The following is an 18,318-nucleotide window of genomic DNA, read 5'->3' on the forward strand; positions in this document are numbered from 1 at the left end:
AGCACTTGTATCTTAGTGGTCTCCCCAGAAGCAGGAGCTGGAGGTGTGTTGGCCTCTTTCTGGAGAGGTAAGGACCAGTTAATCCTTATGGCTGTATTAGCCCAATCTGGCTCAAAGAATGAGTCTGGTATTGACCAACTGGACTGTGGTGATGACAAATGCTGGATTATTCAGTTGGGGGGTTCATTGCTTAAGACCACTAGACAACAAAAGAAACAACATGGCCAATCAATTGCTTGGAAGTGAGATTCCTACACCTAGCTCTGAATGCCTGCCTTCATTCAGTGTAGATCAGGAAGGTAAGAGTGTTGTCAGAGAACGTGATGGCAGTGGCCTAGGTCAATTATTATGGAGGCACCAGAAGCGATATGGCGATGATGAGGTGAGTGTACTTGTGACCTGGATTGGCCACTTTTGGAAATAGGATGCTGGGCATGATGGACATTTGGTCTGTCCCAGAATGGCAACATTTATGTTCTTACTCATATACCGGACGGAGAAACACCACTTGGGCCTGTCAGCAGCAAATATGGCTGGAATAGACAATATCCAAGTAGATTTTGTGAGGAGTTCACTAGACCCAGGAGCGTGGAGTCTGGCAGAGAAGGCTTTCAAATACAGCATGCAGAGAAGGAGAAAGCCAGTCATGAACCTCAGGGCAATGGCAGAAAATGCAAAGGCCCCAATATTTTTCAGTCAAAAGAAGCAATTGTCAGAGGGAATAGACACGGTCCAACAGTGGCCTAGCATTGGCACCTTTGTTGGCTCTGCTAGGCAGAGTTATTCAAAACATGGAGAGCCATTGGCAGCTCATCATGCTGGTAGACCCAGGTTGGCCAAATAGACCATGATGCGGAGATCTCATGGGGTTCAAAGAGGAAGGATAACAGGGCTCCTAGTTTAGGGGCCAATCCAGATGCAGGATATAACTTCATTCTATCTTATGGCAGGACTCTTGAGATTTGATATATCACCTTTCTGTGGTACAACCAAAACAGTTTTATATTTTTATTTATTTATTTTATTGTACTGTTTGCATTATAAATTATTATTATTATGCAGGTACTTTTTTCTCTGTCCATAGTGATCTCACAATCTAAGTTTTTGTACCTGAGGCAATGGAACGTTAAGTGACTCGCCCAGAGGAGCTGCAGTGGGAACTGAACCCAGTTCCCCAGGGCCTTAGCCCACTGCACTAATCATTAGGCTTTTCCAGTTGGCTCTTAGCTACTCTCTTGGAGCCTAGAAAGTCTTCTTCTTCTCTGGCTTATGGCAGAGTAGATAGGATGGTCAAGGCATGGTGTGAAAGATACAAGGGCCAGGTTCAGTAAATAATGCTCAAAGTTAGATGCTGTTACGATGCATGCTATGCGCCAATTCTAAAAAGGTTGCTTAGTGAAGAACCCCACACCCAACTTTGGGTGTGAGGACTGGAGCCTGCTGAAAACTGTTGTAAATGCTGATGCACAACTAATGGCAGTTGGGTGTGTAAACGACAACACTGCGCTTAAATTTTGGGAACACCCTTAACCTGCCCATGGGCCTCCCCTGACCACACTCGCTTTTGAGTTGCATGCGAGGCAATTTAAACATGCAGTGCTATAGAATAGCACATAGGCAGATTCACACCCAAATTTGGACGACCTGTATAGAATCCAGGAGAAAGTGGTTCCTTCTGGTTGTTGGTCTTGGGAGATATTGGAATTCTTGGATGGCTTGGATAAAAGATTAGCCTTATTTTCTGTGAATGCGGGTAGTGACTGTGACACATTACAGGGGAATTGGTGCAAGGCTATTCCTCATCTTCTCATCCAGTTGTGACTTGTTTTCTGAGAGGGTGAAGCATGTGAGGCTTCCATGATAGTTGGTGATTCCACCTTGGGACCTGAGTTTAGTACTTTCACTTTTGGTGTAGGTATCCTTTGAACCTCTTAGGGAGGCACCATTGAAAGATATTGTGTTAAAAACAATGGGGTGGATATTCTGCATGTAGTGGTCAGTATTTTATCCAGGCACATCCGGCCGGGCATATGCGGCCAAATAAAACCTAGCTGGTTAAGTGCAATATTCAGCACTTAACCGGCTAAGATGAACTGCATAAAGATAGGATTGTGTTTTATGCAGTCCATCTTCAAATCCTTGCTCAAAGCCCACCTCTTCAATGTCGCCTTCGGCACCTAACCACTATACCTCTATTCAGGAAATCTAGACTGCCCCAACTTGACATTTCATCCTTTAGATTGTAAGCTCCTTTGAGCAGGGACCGTCCTTCTTTGTTAAACTGTACAGCGCTGCGTAACCCTAGTAGCGCTCTAGAAATGTTAAGTAGTAGTAGTATTTATACGGTTATCCTAGTCAGTTAAGTGCTGAATATTGCACTTAACCAGTTAAGTGCAGACTCTGCCAACAGAACACCCAAAAAGTAGCAGGTTTCAGCTTAGGTGCTAACCGAGCATTTTCAGCAGCACAATCTGGTTAAGTTCCCACTGAATATGCCTGGTTAGCCCCAGACAAACAATTTAAACAGCCAGGAGTCATTTCTGGCCATTTAAATATTGACTCCCATGATTCTTATGGCTATTGGCACTGCTAGAAGGATTTCAAAATTGCAAGTCTGTCATGCCATGAGCTCTTCCTGGTTATTTTGCGAGTCACAATAATGATATGACTGGTCCTTCCTTTCTGGCCAAAGTGATGTCTCAGTTTCTCTTTAATCAGTCAGTATTGCTTCTGGCTTTTCAAGAGGGGGAGACATGGAGGAGGTGAAACTTCTCTGAAGAACATGGCAGACCTTTGTCAGTTGGCCAAGCCGTTTGTGTTGTTCAGTAGTGCTAGGAAGGTGTATCAAAGAAGCTATATCATTGTGTACATTGTATGGGATCTCCCAGTGTCCTCTGCCCTGAAACCTCATTTTGCTAGGGAACAAATTCCTCATGGGCAGGACATCGCTCAGTGCCTCCTCAGAAAATCTCTAGAGTAGCCATTTGATTATCATTGCATCCCTTTGTGCAATATTATAAGCTAAATGAGCAGGCTCATCAGGATGCAGCATTCAGGGCGAGCATGCTGATGGCAGATTTGTCTAGATCCCCTTCCCTGCTTTAGTACTTCCCACACATCTGGACTAGTCTGGAGGGTTGATGAGGAGGAAAAAATTAGATCTTATTTGCTAATTTTCTTTCCTTGAGTCCCTCCAGAACAGTCTAGAATCTGCCCATGTTTGGAGGAGGGAGTTGTTGAAAATCGCATGCAGATTTAGAGGCTAGAGGTTTCATTTTCTAGTCTGTTTTTTTGACCTATTGTATCTTGAATTGATAAGGAATTCAGTGATCTGTTGTTTCTTGTCCTTTGGTTTTGAAGAGAATTATTTATACTATTGTTTTGTTATGGAAATACTCGTTGGCATAAACCTGTGGTTTTCAGTCTCCATCTGTTGGCAGGAATGCGTATTACCCATGTATCTGGACTGGTCTGGAGGAACTCAAGGAAAGAAAATTAGCATGAAAGTATCCAAAATATCTTCACCGATGAGCTTACTTTCCCTCTGAAAAAGTACGTGCAGAACATTTTAACTGCTTTTTCCCTCCCCTACCTACCCCTTGGGATGGTCTGCTCCTCCTGTGCTAATTACACATGCATACCTTTACCCAGATAATGGCTGAGCAGTTTTCAACAGCCCATGTAATTGCTTTTAAAAATTGCTCATCTCATTCCTCGCCCTTTAAGTGTCGACCGCGTCACCCTTTCAGTTTATGTGGACCTGCTGCTCTGTGTACACTTCACTGTGGGACTTTATCTGTATAAACAGAGCTGAGAAAAGTACATTTATTTTATTTAGATTTATAGAACCATCTTTCTAAAGACAAATGCCCAAGAAATAACAATCACATTAACATTAAATACTGTGCAGTCTCATTCAGCCTCTTTGTTGTGTATGTCAAGATGTCTTCCTGGTCATGCACACCTGACAAATCCAGGACTTTGGGCTTGCATCCACCCTATCAGCATGTAGAGACAAAGTACAGAACTGAGCTGTGCCTGAATAGAACCCTGTGCATCTTAAACAATTCAGTATACTTCTATCTCCAGCAGCTGGTAGATGGTCGCTGTGTAGCTCCTGGTTTGGATTTTACTTTTAACTTCTGAACTTCAGTAGCTAAGGAGTAGGACTGGTAAATTTCTGTGGAGACGGGCTGCTGATATTGCAGTATAATTGGTTCTTCAGGGGTATACCGGGTGGTGCTAGGTCCCTCTGTTTCTTCTTCTGCCTCTTGGACTAAAGATAACACTTGCTGACAGAAGAACAGTGACTGAAAGGAGCAATGGGGCTGTCTCCAAGGATGTCTGTTGGTAAGAGCTGTGTTTGCCCGAATGGAGGACAGAATGTGCAATAATGTAATGACAGTGGAAGGAATGAAAGCAGCAAGAGTACCATCAGAGTCTAGTGTATCAACAGAGGACAGAAAAAGGGAGGACATCGAAGGGAGGGGCAACTGGGAACCAACACTTTAGAGTGAAAGTAAGAAGCTAACGTATCTGCATTAGGTAAAGAGTCCTGGGCTTGGGGAATAGGAAATAAGCCTGCTTAGAGAGAAATAAGGTAATAGGAAATAAGCCTGCAAAAGAGAGGGTCGAACAGTACTCAAACCAAAGCAGTTGAGACAGCAATAGAATTTGTACAACTAATCGAAGAGTTGTCAATTCAAGGTGGCTCCTGTAATTATGGTGTTAAATTGCTATTTAAGAGAACTACCAATATTTTTTTGGACCTGACTTAAATTTAAAAGTAGAATTTCCTAATGTTAATATATTGCAGGTAGACAATTGCCTACAACTGTGAGAGTGCTCTCCATTAGAGGGGTAGCTTCTTCTTGGGCAGAGTATAATGCAGTGTCTTCTTTGGATATCTGTAAAGCAGCAACATGGTCCTCTTTACATTCTTTTGTGAAGCACTATCGCTTGGATGTGGCAGCGAGGGATTATTCTGCCTTTAGAACTTCAGTTCTCAGAATAGGGATGACTGATCTCCCATCTCGAGGACTGTTTTTTTTTTCAATATCTCAAAAGTTCTGGACTTGTCTGGTGTGCATGGCAAGGAAGGAGAAATTAGATACCTGCTAATTTTCTTTCATTTAGTCACACCAGATGAGTCTAGTTACCCACCCTTATTTGTTTCTCCATATCATTAATGAAGAGTTGTTATTTTTGCTAACTTCCTGTTTCTCTTGTTCAGCAAATGTTTTCACATTACATCAGCATTACATTCAGCAAATGTTTTTGCATTAGTTCAGCAATGGTTTTCCACTGCTTTGTTATCTAATACTGAATTGTTTGAGCTGCGTAGGATTCTACTAAGGTATAGCACAATTCTGTACTCTCTGTCTCCACCTGCTGGTAAATGGATGCAAGCCCACAAGTCCTGCACTTGTCTGGTGCGACTAAAGAAGTAAAATTGGCAGGTAAGATCTAATCTCTTCTGATGAGGGTAATATACACTGCCACTAAAACCGGTTCATTTTGCCATTTGAAAATAATTTCTAACCTCACTGGGGTAAGAAAGTGAAATGAAGACACTGCTGCCTGTCTTTGCTTGATGTTGTAGAGCTCTTTATGCTTCCACGATTGGAGATCAAACCTTCGACTTCACCTGTGGAGGGATCCTCAATCTTCCTGACATGTAAAACCGAGCTGATGGTGCAGAAACCAGGTCCAAACCTGCGCTTCAGTTTTTACAAAGACTTACGGACCTCTTTGATTAAAACTGATTCTCCTGAATATATTATCAGAACAGCACAGTTAGAGGACTCAGGGGCATATCACTGCCAGGTGGAGGCTGTAACAGCAAGTGTAATGAAGAAGAGTCCCCAGTCTCACATTCACGTAGAGAGTGAGTATTCATGAATCTTACTCACACCTAAACCAAGGCACTGCCAAAGCTGCATCTTAAAGACCTGGCTAGAGGAAGCTAGGACCTATCCCCCTCCCACACCCCCAAAGGCAATAGTCCACCTACAAATATGAACCTTTTGCTTTAAAACCTTCAGTTGTTCCTCTGTGATGTGAGCTAAGAGGTGGCAAAAATACAAAAGGTTATTGAAAACTAATATGGCAAATATCTTGCTGCTTAGACTACTCAAATGATCAATGGAAGCAAGAATAATGAGTTGTTCTTGTTGTTCAATCAAATTGAATTATTTAAAAATTTCCAAATCAATTAATCGAGAGGGAGGAAAAGACCTCGGATGTTCTGCCTATTGTCTATACTGTTACAACCCCAAACAGCCGTGCGAACGTCCTCATAAGTCGGAAAAACCTCCTCTAATTATTTTTGGAAAGTTTTTAAAAATATATTTTTGATTAATTCTTTATTGATCAATCACATTAGCTGCTTGCATATTATTGCTTGTGTATTATTTATTGATAACATCGGGTCGATAATTTTCCATTCAAATCTTAGAACTTGAAGAGCACTTATCTGTTTCAAAGAAGCCCGTCTCTTGCTTGTTCGGTTTGCTCAACAGAGCCCCTCCGTTTCACAATGTGCTGCTTCGGGAGCCAAACCGCCAGCTTTACTTTCTTAAAGTCCAAATTACAGAAAGAACTTATCAGTAATCTACAGAGCTGCATGGAGTTATTAGCTTTGTTCTATCCTCCCTCTCAATTAATTGATTTGGAAATTTTAAAATAATTCAATTTGATTGAACAACAAGTACAACTCATTATTCTTGCTTTCGTTGATCATTTGAGAAATATAAAAGGGCCATGTAACGAGTTGCCCTCGTGTTGAGATGGTACTCATGTGAGGATTAGGGCGAGAATGTTTTCGGTGGCAACACCACTCGTTATAAAACAAACTTCCAGTTTCTCTGTTTGGAAGAAAATTGTTTACAATATAGGAAAAAGAGTGGAAACTTGCTAGGTCCATAATTGTTATGCTGAGGAGCAGGTTAAGGTTTTAATTAAGGTTATTTTCTTTTAATTATTTCACTTTTGTGTGTATTTATTTTGAGTCAGTAAGGCAGTCTTTACATATTATAAACAAAAAAACCCAATGTTCACTGCTCATAGTCCTCAGGCAAAGACTGGCCCTGCTGATTGGCGAACTAGGCATCTGCCTAGTCTGTAGCAGTTTGGAGGAACCTCTCCTGCTTTGAATATCCACTAGTTGATATCCAATTACTTATTTTTACTGGAACATTCTGGAAGGGATAGTATGAGTGGAGTCATGATTGTTTAATTTAAATAGCAAAATCTAAGAGGAGGGGGCTTGGGGGGGGCTGAACAAGGGGGGGGGGGGGTGCAAAGCTAAAGGTTCACCTAAGTCACCTAATACCACCCTGTCCTTAGCCCTACTTTGATCTCTCACCCCTTCCTTCTTTCCTTCCTTTCATCTTCCCACATCCTCAATCCTGCTCATTCCTCACTCATCTTGACATTTAATTTTCTGTAACACCTACCTCTCTGATCTCCCTGTCTTCCCATTGGGCTTCCCTTCCTCTTCCCCTTCCCCTGCCAATCACTTTGTAATAGCCCTTGACTCTGCCATTGATGACTGGAAAGGTTCTGCCTCAGTCATAAAGTCCACAAGCAATGCAGGCAAGGTGTTAAGCGAAAGTCTTCATTGCAACTTCTGGCTGATCTTTAACTCTTACAGGCAAAAATCTCAGTGACAGATTGGGCTTTGAGCTCTAACATTTTCTTTCCTCTTTTGCAGGAATTCCTGTCTCTGGAATCTCTCTGGAGGTCCAACCCTCAGGAAGGCTGGTGAATGAAGGGGAAAATCTGCTGATGACCTGCTCTGTCGCCACAGGAACAGGACTGGTCACTATCTCATTGTGCACACTGGACTCTTACAGTTGTGTTGACAGATCAGAATTATTCTTACAGAGGGAAACATTCTCAGTAAATGTGTCAGAGAAAGATAACGGGAATAGTTTTTATTGCATGGCCTCAAATGATAAGCAGACTACTCCCATCAAGAGTGGACCCTTGCAGATATCTGTGAGATGTGAGTAGGGGCTCATGGTTGATCTTAGGCTTGTACCTGGCTTCATAACTGTCCCTCTTTCTAAGGGAAAGCCTTTGCTTCATTTCTAATTAACAGGTTAAAAAGTGTACACTTACAGTGTGACAATATGGCATATAACTCCTTCTTTCATTCATAGACTTAGGAATAGCTGTGTAGGGGACTCAGTTGAAACAGCCATCGTAAAGTATGTCTCACTAGGGTACCAGAGGATGTGTGGGTTTGTAGAGATGGGGTAAGGGGGTGGATATGAGGTGTGTGTGTGAGGTCCATGTGCTTTTTTCCTAACTCTCCTTCCAGGGTCATCTGTCCAATTGACATTTCTTCATTTTCCATATCCACCATCCCTCTGCATCCCCCTGTCCGCATCTCCTGTTTATCCCTCTCACCAGTGTCCAGCTTCACCCCTCTGTGTCTCTGTCTCTATACTCCTTTCATGCAAAGCATCTCTTCTCTTTGCCCCTGTCCCTTCCCATGTGCAGCTGCATCTCTTTCTCCCTACCCCTCTACACTGGGGCTGGTATCTTTTCCTCTTTCTCCCCTGTCTGTTCCCCCCCCCCCACCCACGGTCTCTTCCTCTATTGGTCAAATATCTTTTCCCCTCTCCCCACTGATCTCTCCCCTCTGATCTTCCCTCCCCCTTTCTTTCCTCCAGTCTAGTCACCCTCTGACCCCTTCCCACAGGTCCAGAATCTATACCTCTTCTCCCATACTCCTCCCCAGCTCAGCATCTCTCCCTCTTCACTCTCTCCCACCCGCAATTCTCCAAACCTGTCATGGGTTGCTAGCAGTGGCAGCGATGAAGACAGGCTACCTCCACCCAGCCCTGGAGTCTTTTCTCTACTGTGTCCTGCCCACAGGAGATTACATCAGAAGAGGCAGGATGGAAGACCCCCAAGGCTTGCTACAGTTAGCCTGCTTTTATCATTGCTGCCATGGGTAACTCACGACAAGTTTGGGAGACTGAAGGGGGCAAGAAGAGGGAGGAGAGGAAGAGATGTTGGACCTGTAGGATGGATGGGAGGGGTAGGGAAAGGAGAGAGAGAGAGGCTTGACCTCAGGGATTGGAAACAGGGCACTTTGGTCCAACGGCAGGTGGTCACTAGCAGTGGACAGTCCTAGTCTTTTTACCAGGCTCGCTCAATGGTAGCTGCACCCCTGGGCACCCAAGCAAAACATCAGAAAGACTTCTCAGAGCAGGAAGAATCCACCTCAGAAGATAGGAAATCAACTGTAATTGGGCCCCTTTGTACTCTGACCCCCTCCCCAACACTTCAGGGGCTGCTTGTACATAAGTACATAAGTAATGCCATACTGGGAAAAGACCAAGGGTCCATCGAGCCCAGCATCCTGTCCACGACAGCGGCCAATCCAGGCCAAGGGCACCTGGCAAGCTTCCCAAACGTACAAAAGCTTCCCAGGATAGGGTTGTGAAGTCATCTTTATTTAAGGGATTTTATCAATTATTCTTATGCTGATTCTTACATTCTATTTATTGACTTTATGTGATGGGCGTGTATAGGAAGTTGCCAGTTTCCCTTAAGCACACGCCCTCAAAGAGTCATCTTAAGAAGCCAGTTCCTGCATAAGTATATAAGTATTGCCATACTGGGACAGACAAAAGGTCCATGAAGCTCAGCATCTTGTTTCCAACAGTGGCCAATCCAGGTCACAATATCTAGCAAGATCCCAAAAAAGTACAAAATATTTTATGTTGCTTATCCCAGAAATAAGCAGTGGATTTTCCCCAAGCCCATTTAGTAAGCTAGTAGGATTGTTTTGTTGTTGTTGTTTTGCATTAGTTACAGTGCATACTAGTAGGGAAAGGGTTGAAAACCAGAATAGAACTGTAACTGCAGGTCCTAGAGGAGGGAAAACAGCAGCTGTGGCAAATTGTGCATGTACAATGTGAGCAACAGCAAGCCTTCCAAAAAATCTTAACAGCAGGGCTGTGTGGCTCAGGCGTCCCAAGTGTTGCAAAGGCCATTATTTTTTGGTGAATTTTGAAAGGCTGCTCAAATGGTTGGGTGGCCAGAGACAACATGGACCACTTACTCAGGGAACCTCTTAACTGGCAGCAGCCAAGCAGCTTTCCAGGATGCCATTCCAGATGGGAAAGCCATGTATGCTGATGTCACGGCCACCATCTTGGAACAAACAGGATGTACTCCAGAAGCATGTCAGAATCAGTTCCGGAAAGGGTTCCTTCATCCAAAAGAAAGTCCCCAAAGCTTCTTCTGCAGGATTAATGATGTTGCCTGGAGATGGTTGCAACAGGAAGGGAAGACAGGAATGAAGATAGCTGTCTGTTCGTCTGTCCAATTTAGATTGTAAGCTCTGTTGAGCAGGGACTGTCTTTTCATGTTAATTTGTACAGCGCTGCGTAAGTCTAGTAGCGCTATAGAAATGTTTAATAGTAGTAGTAGTAGTAAGATAGCCAAAGTAATTTTCCTGTAGCAGTTTGTAGAGGACTTGACTCCATCCATGTGTCAGTGGGTATGCCAATATCCTAAACTGACACTAGAGAGTGATTTGGAAGAGGTGTAGGAATTTTCCACTAAGCTCAACCTGTGCCTGAAACCTCCAAGAAAAGGAAATAGCTTTTGAGTCCAGGGAAACAAAAGCAAGACATTTCCTGAAAGCTACAAGGAAAGAAGCTACCCTGGAGCCTAGGGAGATGGAAGGGAAGGAAGAAAAAACTGGGGTGGTCCTCACTAGCACTAGGACCCTAAAGTCTAAGCGTGGGGAAAAGAGACATTTTGCCAGAGGTTGCCAATGGTTGAAGAAGATGCTATGGATGTGAGTCTAATGAGCCCACATTCCTGCAACTTTGTGGATACTCCCCACCAAGATACAGAAATTTGTGCTTCAAGTTGAGCTGGATGGATCTCCCCTTCCATCATTGATAGAGTCCGGAAGCATGAAGACTCTCATTTGAAGGGAGATAATAAAAAGTATGAGTGGACAGGGATTTTGGCCTGTGTTTATGGAGACCAGCGAAAATATCCAACTGCTCAGGCCTCAATCGAAACGCCAGTGGGAGAAGCCAAGCTGGACGTGGCAGTGCTGCCCTGGCTCCCCTAACTAGTCATTCTGGGACAGGATTATCAAGACTTTGTAGCTGTCTGGATTCAGCTAAATGCCTCACCAGAAAAGCTGAGAGAGGAATATTCCCAGAGGTCTTACCACTGGAAGATCCAGATTTATATGTTAAGGACTCTGAACTGCCTAAACTGCAATAGCAATGTTGCGTTATACCCAGAATCTAAGGGTATAGACGAGTACCTTAATGCAGAAGAGGCCATAATACTCAGAGCTCTTAGATAGCTTACCTGAATAGGGAGGAGGAAAATCCAGGGAATTTTAAGAGAGCTCAGGAGAGACTGGAAGACCCATTTGATCCAGATAGAAGCAGTCCTGTTCAGTTTGAGCAGCAAACCTGAAGAAATATTTTCTGGGCGGACAAAGCAAGTTTGTGCATTCCTGGGATTAGTCAGTTCTTATAAGTGGTTCATTCCAGGTTTCACTGAAAAGGCAGAGCCATTGACTTACATACTGCAGAAGAAAGCCCTGGTTACGGTTTGCTGATTTTCTGAGATGGACGCTGCCTTCCAAGGCTTAAAAAGTGCCCTCAGCTCTGAGCCAATCCTGATTAGGCTGACTTCAATCGACCGTTTGTGGTGCAAATTGATGTGGGTCTTGGTGCAGTCCAAGCCCAAGACCTTGGTGGGGAAGAACACCATGTGGCTTTCATCAGTTGAAAATGGCTACCTTGTGAGAAGAACTATGCTCGTTGAGAAGAAGGCCCTGGCTGTCAAGGGGGCACTTGAAACATTCCAACACTATTTTCAGGGGCATCCCTTTACCCTGATAATGAACCATCAGCCCTTCAAGTGACTGGCCTGTGGTCGAATCATTTGACGACCCCTAAATCACCAACCCTTCCAATTTGATGAATGGCACCAGGCTGACTGAGATTCCTTGCTGACTTCCTTCCTTAAGAGGTGGGCTCTGTTTAATGCAGGCACTCAACAGGGCATGGTTGAGCTAAGGAGTAGGGTATGTGATAGAGTATTTTGGAAGTTGCCAGTTCCTCTTAACAACACTCCCTCACAGAGCCACATTAAGAAACTAGGCTCTGCTTTACAGGCCAGGGAGGGCGTGGCTCAGTCAGTTAAAGTAGGGAAAGTGTGGTTAAGGCAGCCGGATAAAACTCTTGAATATACTCAAGCCAGGAAAGCCCAGGAAGAGAGAAGCAGCCCTGTAGCGTATCTCTCTACTATATATGTGTAAGCTAGAAAAAACCTGGCTAAGGTAGTCAAAGCTTTATCTTGGAATCTTGTGAGAATCCTGTTCTTGAGGTCTGGCCAGAGCCAGGTCAGCGTCTGCGTAACACTGCAGTCAAGCTGTGCACACTGTGACTTTACTGTGACCTGTCAGCAATAGGTCTCTTACAGACTTTCCCTCCGATATTCAAAATCATTTAGCCTGGCCAGTTAAATGGCAACCTTAACCTGGCCAGTTAAATGGCAACTGGCTATCCAGCGATTTTCAACAGGGGATAGTCGGGTATCCCCTGCTGAATATTCCCTGTTAGCACCTAGGAGATAACCATCTATATCGTACAATATAACAGGCTGTCCCCGAATATTCAATTCATATCCAGCTCTTGTAAGTGGTCACATCAGCTGCTTAAATAGCTGGTATATCTTTGGCCAGTTTAAAGTTAACCGGTTATCTTCGAATATTGACTTAGCTGGTTAACTTTCAGCTAAACATAAATCGGATATTCAATTCTGGTCACCGGAAATGGCCCGGCATTGAATAACCGGGCTGATCACCGAGCACAGGAGTTAGCCGGGCTCCCTCCTGCGGTCTGAATATCAGCCTCTTTATTTATAACTCACAGGTTCAGTAAAGTAACAGGCTTTAGCATATTTTGTGTTAATCGTCTTGCTTTATTTTTGTATTCTTGTCTGGCTGTACCTGTGAAGACCAAAGAGAACAGCAGTGGTGGTCCAAGGAAATGGGAGATACAACCAAGGGTTCACAAAATGAATTTATTGAGAGGCAGCACAGTTCCTTTTGTGAAGCCTTAGTTGTGTCTCCCATTTCCTTGGACCACCACTGCTGTTCTCTTTGGACTTTGGCTGTTGTTGCGGAGGTTTCTTCCTTCTACTAAACCACTACTAAATGGACTTGGGAAAAATCCACAATTCCAGGAATAACATGTATAGAATGTTTGTACGTTTGGGAAGCTTGCCAGGTGCCCTTGGCCTGGATTGGCCGCTGTCGTGGACAGGATGCTGGGCTCGATGGACCCTTGGTCTTTTCCCAGTGTGGCATTACTTATGTACTTACTAGTTAAACATGCCCGTTTCTTGCGGCAATGAAACGGGCGCTAGCACAGTTTCCTTTTGGACCTCCCCCCTCCCTACTCATCCCGTCGGCGTTCGTCCGCCATTGTTGCGGACCTCGGCACGCCACCTTCAATCTGCTGACATTGCTCCGCCCTTGACATCATCACATTTGACGCGATTGCGGGGCCCCAACACAGTGTTTTCGGTGGCTTCACCACCACGAAGGCTTCGAACCGGAAGGAAGTGCCCGGAGGACCTGACAGTGACGTCAGTGTCCTCAGCAGGTTGAGGGTGAGTTTTATTATATAGGATGTACTTCTTTTTGTCTCCTGTATCTGTGAAGGCCCACACACAACCCTCCGTAAATAGGAAGGTTTTTAATCTTGACTTAAATTTATCAAATGACGTTTCTAATCGGAGTTGTGGTGAGAGGGTATTCCAAAGTTTGGGGCCAATAACACTAAAAAGTTGGCTTTGAATTGTTTCTGAACATACCTGGGCGCGGGTAGGCACCACAAGCCAGTTTTGTTGTAAAGAACGTAGGGACTAGGCGGGAACATAAGAAACCAGGTACTGAGCAAGGTATGATGGGATCCCTGCAGCCCTTATTTAAAAAATCAGAAGGAGTAGTCTATAGATAATATGATAAGACACTGGTAGCCAGTATTCAGCTCAGTAAAGAGGCATAATGTGATCAAATTTCTGAGAACCAGTGAGTAAACAGAGTGCAGAATTCCGCACCAGCTGTAGAAGATGCAACTCCTGTTCCCAAGATCTGAACACAAGAGAGTTGCAGTAGTCTAAGCGAGATGTTATTAGGAACAAATAAGAATCCTGAGGGCTGGGGGAGTAAGAAAATGACGAAGTGGGTATAGTAATCGTAGCTTATGAAAACAAGATTTCACTACTGGCCTGATAGGGTCCTGGTAAGACATCGAATTATCAAATGTCACCCCTAACACTTTTGCTGATTGTACAAAAGGAATACTTATACTGGTCATAATGAGGGAAGAAAAAGAACCTGCAACTGATCGGTCTATTACGAGTGCCTCAGATTATCTGGATTCAATCTAAGCTTATGGAGATAGAGCCAATTAGCGATCTGACTTAGATCTTCTTAATCTGAAACTATCTCAGCTGATGTATCTCCTGAAAGTGTAGGCTGAATTTGAACATCATCTGTGTAGGCAAATGAAATAAAACCTAGAGAATGAATAAGATCAATGCCATCATGAAGATATTAAAAAGCAGGGGAGCAAGTACTTACCCTGAGGTACCTTGCAACGCAACATATAGGGGACAGAATCCATAGCCTTCCATCGCACAGTAAAGGAACTGTTCTTAAGATAAGAAGCAAACTATGCCAAAGCAATGCAAGTAAGACACACACACAGGGGCTGATATAAGGGTTGTGGTCGGCACAGACCCTAGATATTCAATGCGGTGACCAGCATTGAATATCCAGTTTCATTTTTGACCGCCAGAACTTAACTGGTTAAGCTGATATTCAGCACTAACCGGTTATTCCTAGTGATTAAAGATAGGACTGGTATTTATGCGGTCCTATTTAATTGCTAAACCCAGTCCTGAATATCGTCACTAACCGGCTGTGAATATTCAGCAGATATAACTGGATATCTCCTGCTGAATATTCACAGATAGCCAGTTAAACACTATTTAAGTGGTCAGTGGCACTTGCTGACGGGTTAAATAGTGCTGAATATTGGGGGGGCAGCACACAAGAAAACGATCTGGGTGTCATCGTAGATAATACACTGAAATCTTCTGCTCAGTGTGCGGCGGTGGCCTAAAAAGCAAATAGGATGTTAGGAATTATTAGGAAAGGGATGGTGAATAAGATCAAAAACAATATAATGCCTTTGTATTGCTCCATGGTGCATCCGTACCTTGAGTATTGCGTTCAGTTCTAGTCTCCGTACCTCAAAAATGATATAGCAGAATTAGAAAAGATTCAAAGAAGAGCGACCAAAATGATAAAGGGGATGGAACTCCTCTCGTATGAGGAAAGGCTAAAGAGGTTAGGGCTCTTCAGCTTGGAAAAGAGACAGATGAGGAGAGATATGATTGGGGTCTACAAAATCCTGAGTGGTGTAGAACGAGTAGAAGTAAATCAATTTTTTACACATTCCAAAAGTACAAAGATTAGGGGACACTTGAGGAAGTTACATGGAAATACTTTTAAAACAAATAGGAGGAAATATTTTTTCACTCAATGATATAATTCCTATTGATATAATTCACGGATATTGAGTTCTGCTATTAGTGGCCTTCCACTTAGCCATCTATCCCCCCTTCAATCTGTTCAGAACTCTGCTGCACGTCTTATATTCCGCCAGAACTGATATACTCATATCACCCCTCTTCTCAGGTCACTTCACTGGCTTCCAATCAGATACCGCATTCAGTTCAAGCTTCTCCTTCTTACCTACAAATGCACTCAGTCTGCTGCCCCTCACTACCTCTCTACCCTCATTTCCCCTTACGTTCCCGCCCATAACCTCCGCTCACAGGACAAATCCCTCCTCTCGGTACCCTTCTCCACCACCGCCAACTCCAGGCTCCGCCCATTCTGCCTTTCCTGAGCCCTTACGCCAAGCCCCTCCCTACCCATCTTCAAATCCTTGCTCAAAGCCCACCTCTTCAATGTTGCCTTCGGCACCTAAACTTTATACCTTTCAGGAAATCTAGACTGCCCCTATTTGACTGACTGTACATTTGTCCTTTAGATTGTAAGCTCCTTTGAGCAGGGACTGTCCTTCTATGTTAAATTGTACAGCGCTGCGTAAACCTAGTAGCGCTTTAGAAATGTCAAGTAATAGTAGTAGTTCTGCTATTTGAATAATTTGCCACTCTACCCAGTCCCTGTCCATGCGCCACCCTGGCACTATCCAAATAGTGCCGATGCAGTCTGAACAGTTTGTCAGTGGCACGATATGGATGGTACTGTGAAAAAATACAGATAACGGACATTGGACTTTTAGGAATGAGATTGTCAGCTTTGCAAAGGTTCAGACATGCTTTCATTTCTTTTCTTTGTCTCTGACAGTACGGGTATCACAGCCTGTTCTTCGTTTTGACATGGACAACCATCGTGCTGTGGTTGGCGACAGTGTTGTGATGGTCTGTGAATCCCTGAGGGGCTCCCCTCCGATCCGCTTCCAGTTCTACCATGGGCAGAGACTTCTGGGAAGCTTGGAGGTCAATCAGACAGGGCCGGGAAACCTAAGCATCACTGTGGCATCCGAGGCAGATGCTGGCACCTACTCATGTGATGCTAAGAATGACATTTCCAGCAGCATCCAACGAAGCAAAGCTGTTAATCTCTCTGTATTAGGTAAGTGGCGCTTTAAATCAGATTTTTATATTCTGCATATCCCATTACGAGCTCGGGGCGGCTTACAAAATAAAATCAAAAAGGAAAGAAAGAATTCTATTCTGTGATTTATAATCCGCCTGTTTCCTTAACAGATTCAAGGTGGAGTATAATCAATATATCTTCTATAAACAGAAAAGATAGAACAATAATCAAACATAATTAAAAAAAAAAATCAATTATTAATCCGATCGGAGAAAAGATAAGTTTAACAGTTTCTGAAAAAGGAAGTAAGATTGAATTTGCCTAATCTGAATAGGAATATTGTTCGAAACTTTTGCACCATGAAAGGAAAACAAATGCTCTAGTATTGATTTCAAATGAACCTTCTTCATTGTAGAATATCTAAGTCATGAGGTTGATAACATTATCCAGCCAATATTCAGCCAGTAGCAGTCAGTGTTTTTTTAAATGCTACATTAGCCTTAGATATATAGTGCCAGGCCATGTCCAGGTGCCAGCACTGATTATCCGGGGCTAGCTGTGGTTGTCCTGGCTGCCAGAGCTTATGTGGGTCCCAGCTAATATTCAGTTGGGGCCTGCATAACACAGTTATATGGGCTGGACTAATATAACTTTTGTAATTGTTCAGCTCTTCCCTCCCTGATACCCCCCCCCCCCCCGGCAAGCATGGAACCTCCCTCTCACCCTCTGTCCCCATAGGCCCCCTGGTGGTCCAGTGGGGGTAGTGGATGTAGGAGTGAACCCCACTCGCTCCTCCCCTAGCAGCTGCTGCAGCAAAATGGCTTCCGCAACCTCTGACCTGTCTGTCCTAAATTTGCCGGTTAGCTATGCAGGTGCTGGCACTGAATGTTTCCAGCACCTGCATAACTGCTGCCTCTTCCCCAATATCACTCCCTGTACTACACTTTAAACATGGCTGGTCAGAGCTGATAGTCAGTGGCACTGCCTGATTAAGTGCTGCTGCATTTTGACAGTTGAAAGGCCCCAAGTGTTTTAAGCAGGCAGGAGCCTCTCCTGCCAAGCTTTGAATATCAAGCAGTATAAATCAATTAAAACACAAAATATAAAACGGCAAAATTATAACAATATAATAATTCAATTAAAATTTTCTGGAACAGTCAAGATTTTAAGCCTTCCTAAACTGCCACATGGATAAGCGAGAATGCTTGCTGCTGGAACTTCTTGACCTTTTCACTGAATTTGATTCTATAAACCATGAGGTCCAGGTGGAACACCAATGTCACATTAACTGAGGATTTCAGTGATAAAATGAGTAAAAAAAAAAAAGTATAATTTTATTATACATAAACAGGACAGGTGAAAGTAGTATAAAACACCATAACCATAGCACAGTTAACATAAGTGAGCAAGTGCAAGTGCAAGGTGATGCATGTGGGAAAAAAGAACCCGAATTATAGCTACGTCATGCAAGGTTCCACGTTAGGAGTTACGGACCAAGAAAGGGATCTGGGTGTCATTGTCGATAACACACTGAAACCTTCTGCTCAGTGTGCTGCTGCGGCTAAGAAAGCGAATAGAATGTTGGGTATTATCAGGAAAGGTATGGAAAACAG

The 18,318-nt window shown here is 43.6% G+C and overlaps 1 protein-coding gene across 2 annotated transcripts in view; it reads left to right on the plus strand.

Annotated features, from left to right (window-relative positions):
• The window catches only part of LOC115457848 (Fc receptor-like protein 3), a 100,315-nt gene that overhangs the window by 35,213 nt on the left and 46,784 nt on the right, over positions 1–18,318 (plus strand). For both annotated transcript variants that reach the window (XM_030187501.1, XM_030187502.1), the window contains exons 6-8: positions 5,603–5,887; positions 7,715–8,008; positions 16,454–16,741. In XM_030187501.1, the coding sequence (XP_030043361.1) occupies positions 5,603–5,887; positions 7,715–8,008; positions 16,454–16,741 (867 nt within the window). The remainder of the gene's footprint in view (positions 1–5,602; positions 5,888–7,714; positions 8,009–16,453; positions 16,742–18,318) is intronic.

This window comes from Microcaecilia unicolor, chromosome 14 (assembly GCF_901765095.1).
Source record: "Microcaecilia unicolor chromosome 14, aMicUni1.1, whole genome shotgun sequence".
In the NCBI taxonomy this organism is placed as follows: Eukaryota; Metazoa; Chordata; class Amphibia; order Gymnophiona; family Siphonopidae; genus Microcaecilia; species Microcaecilia unicolor.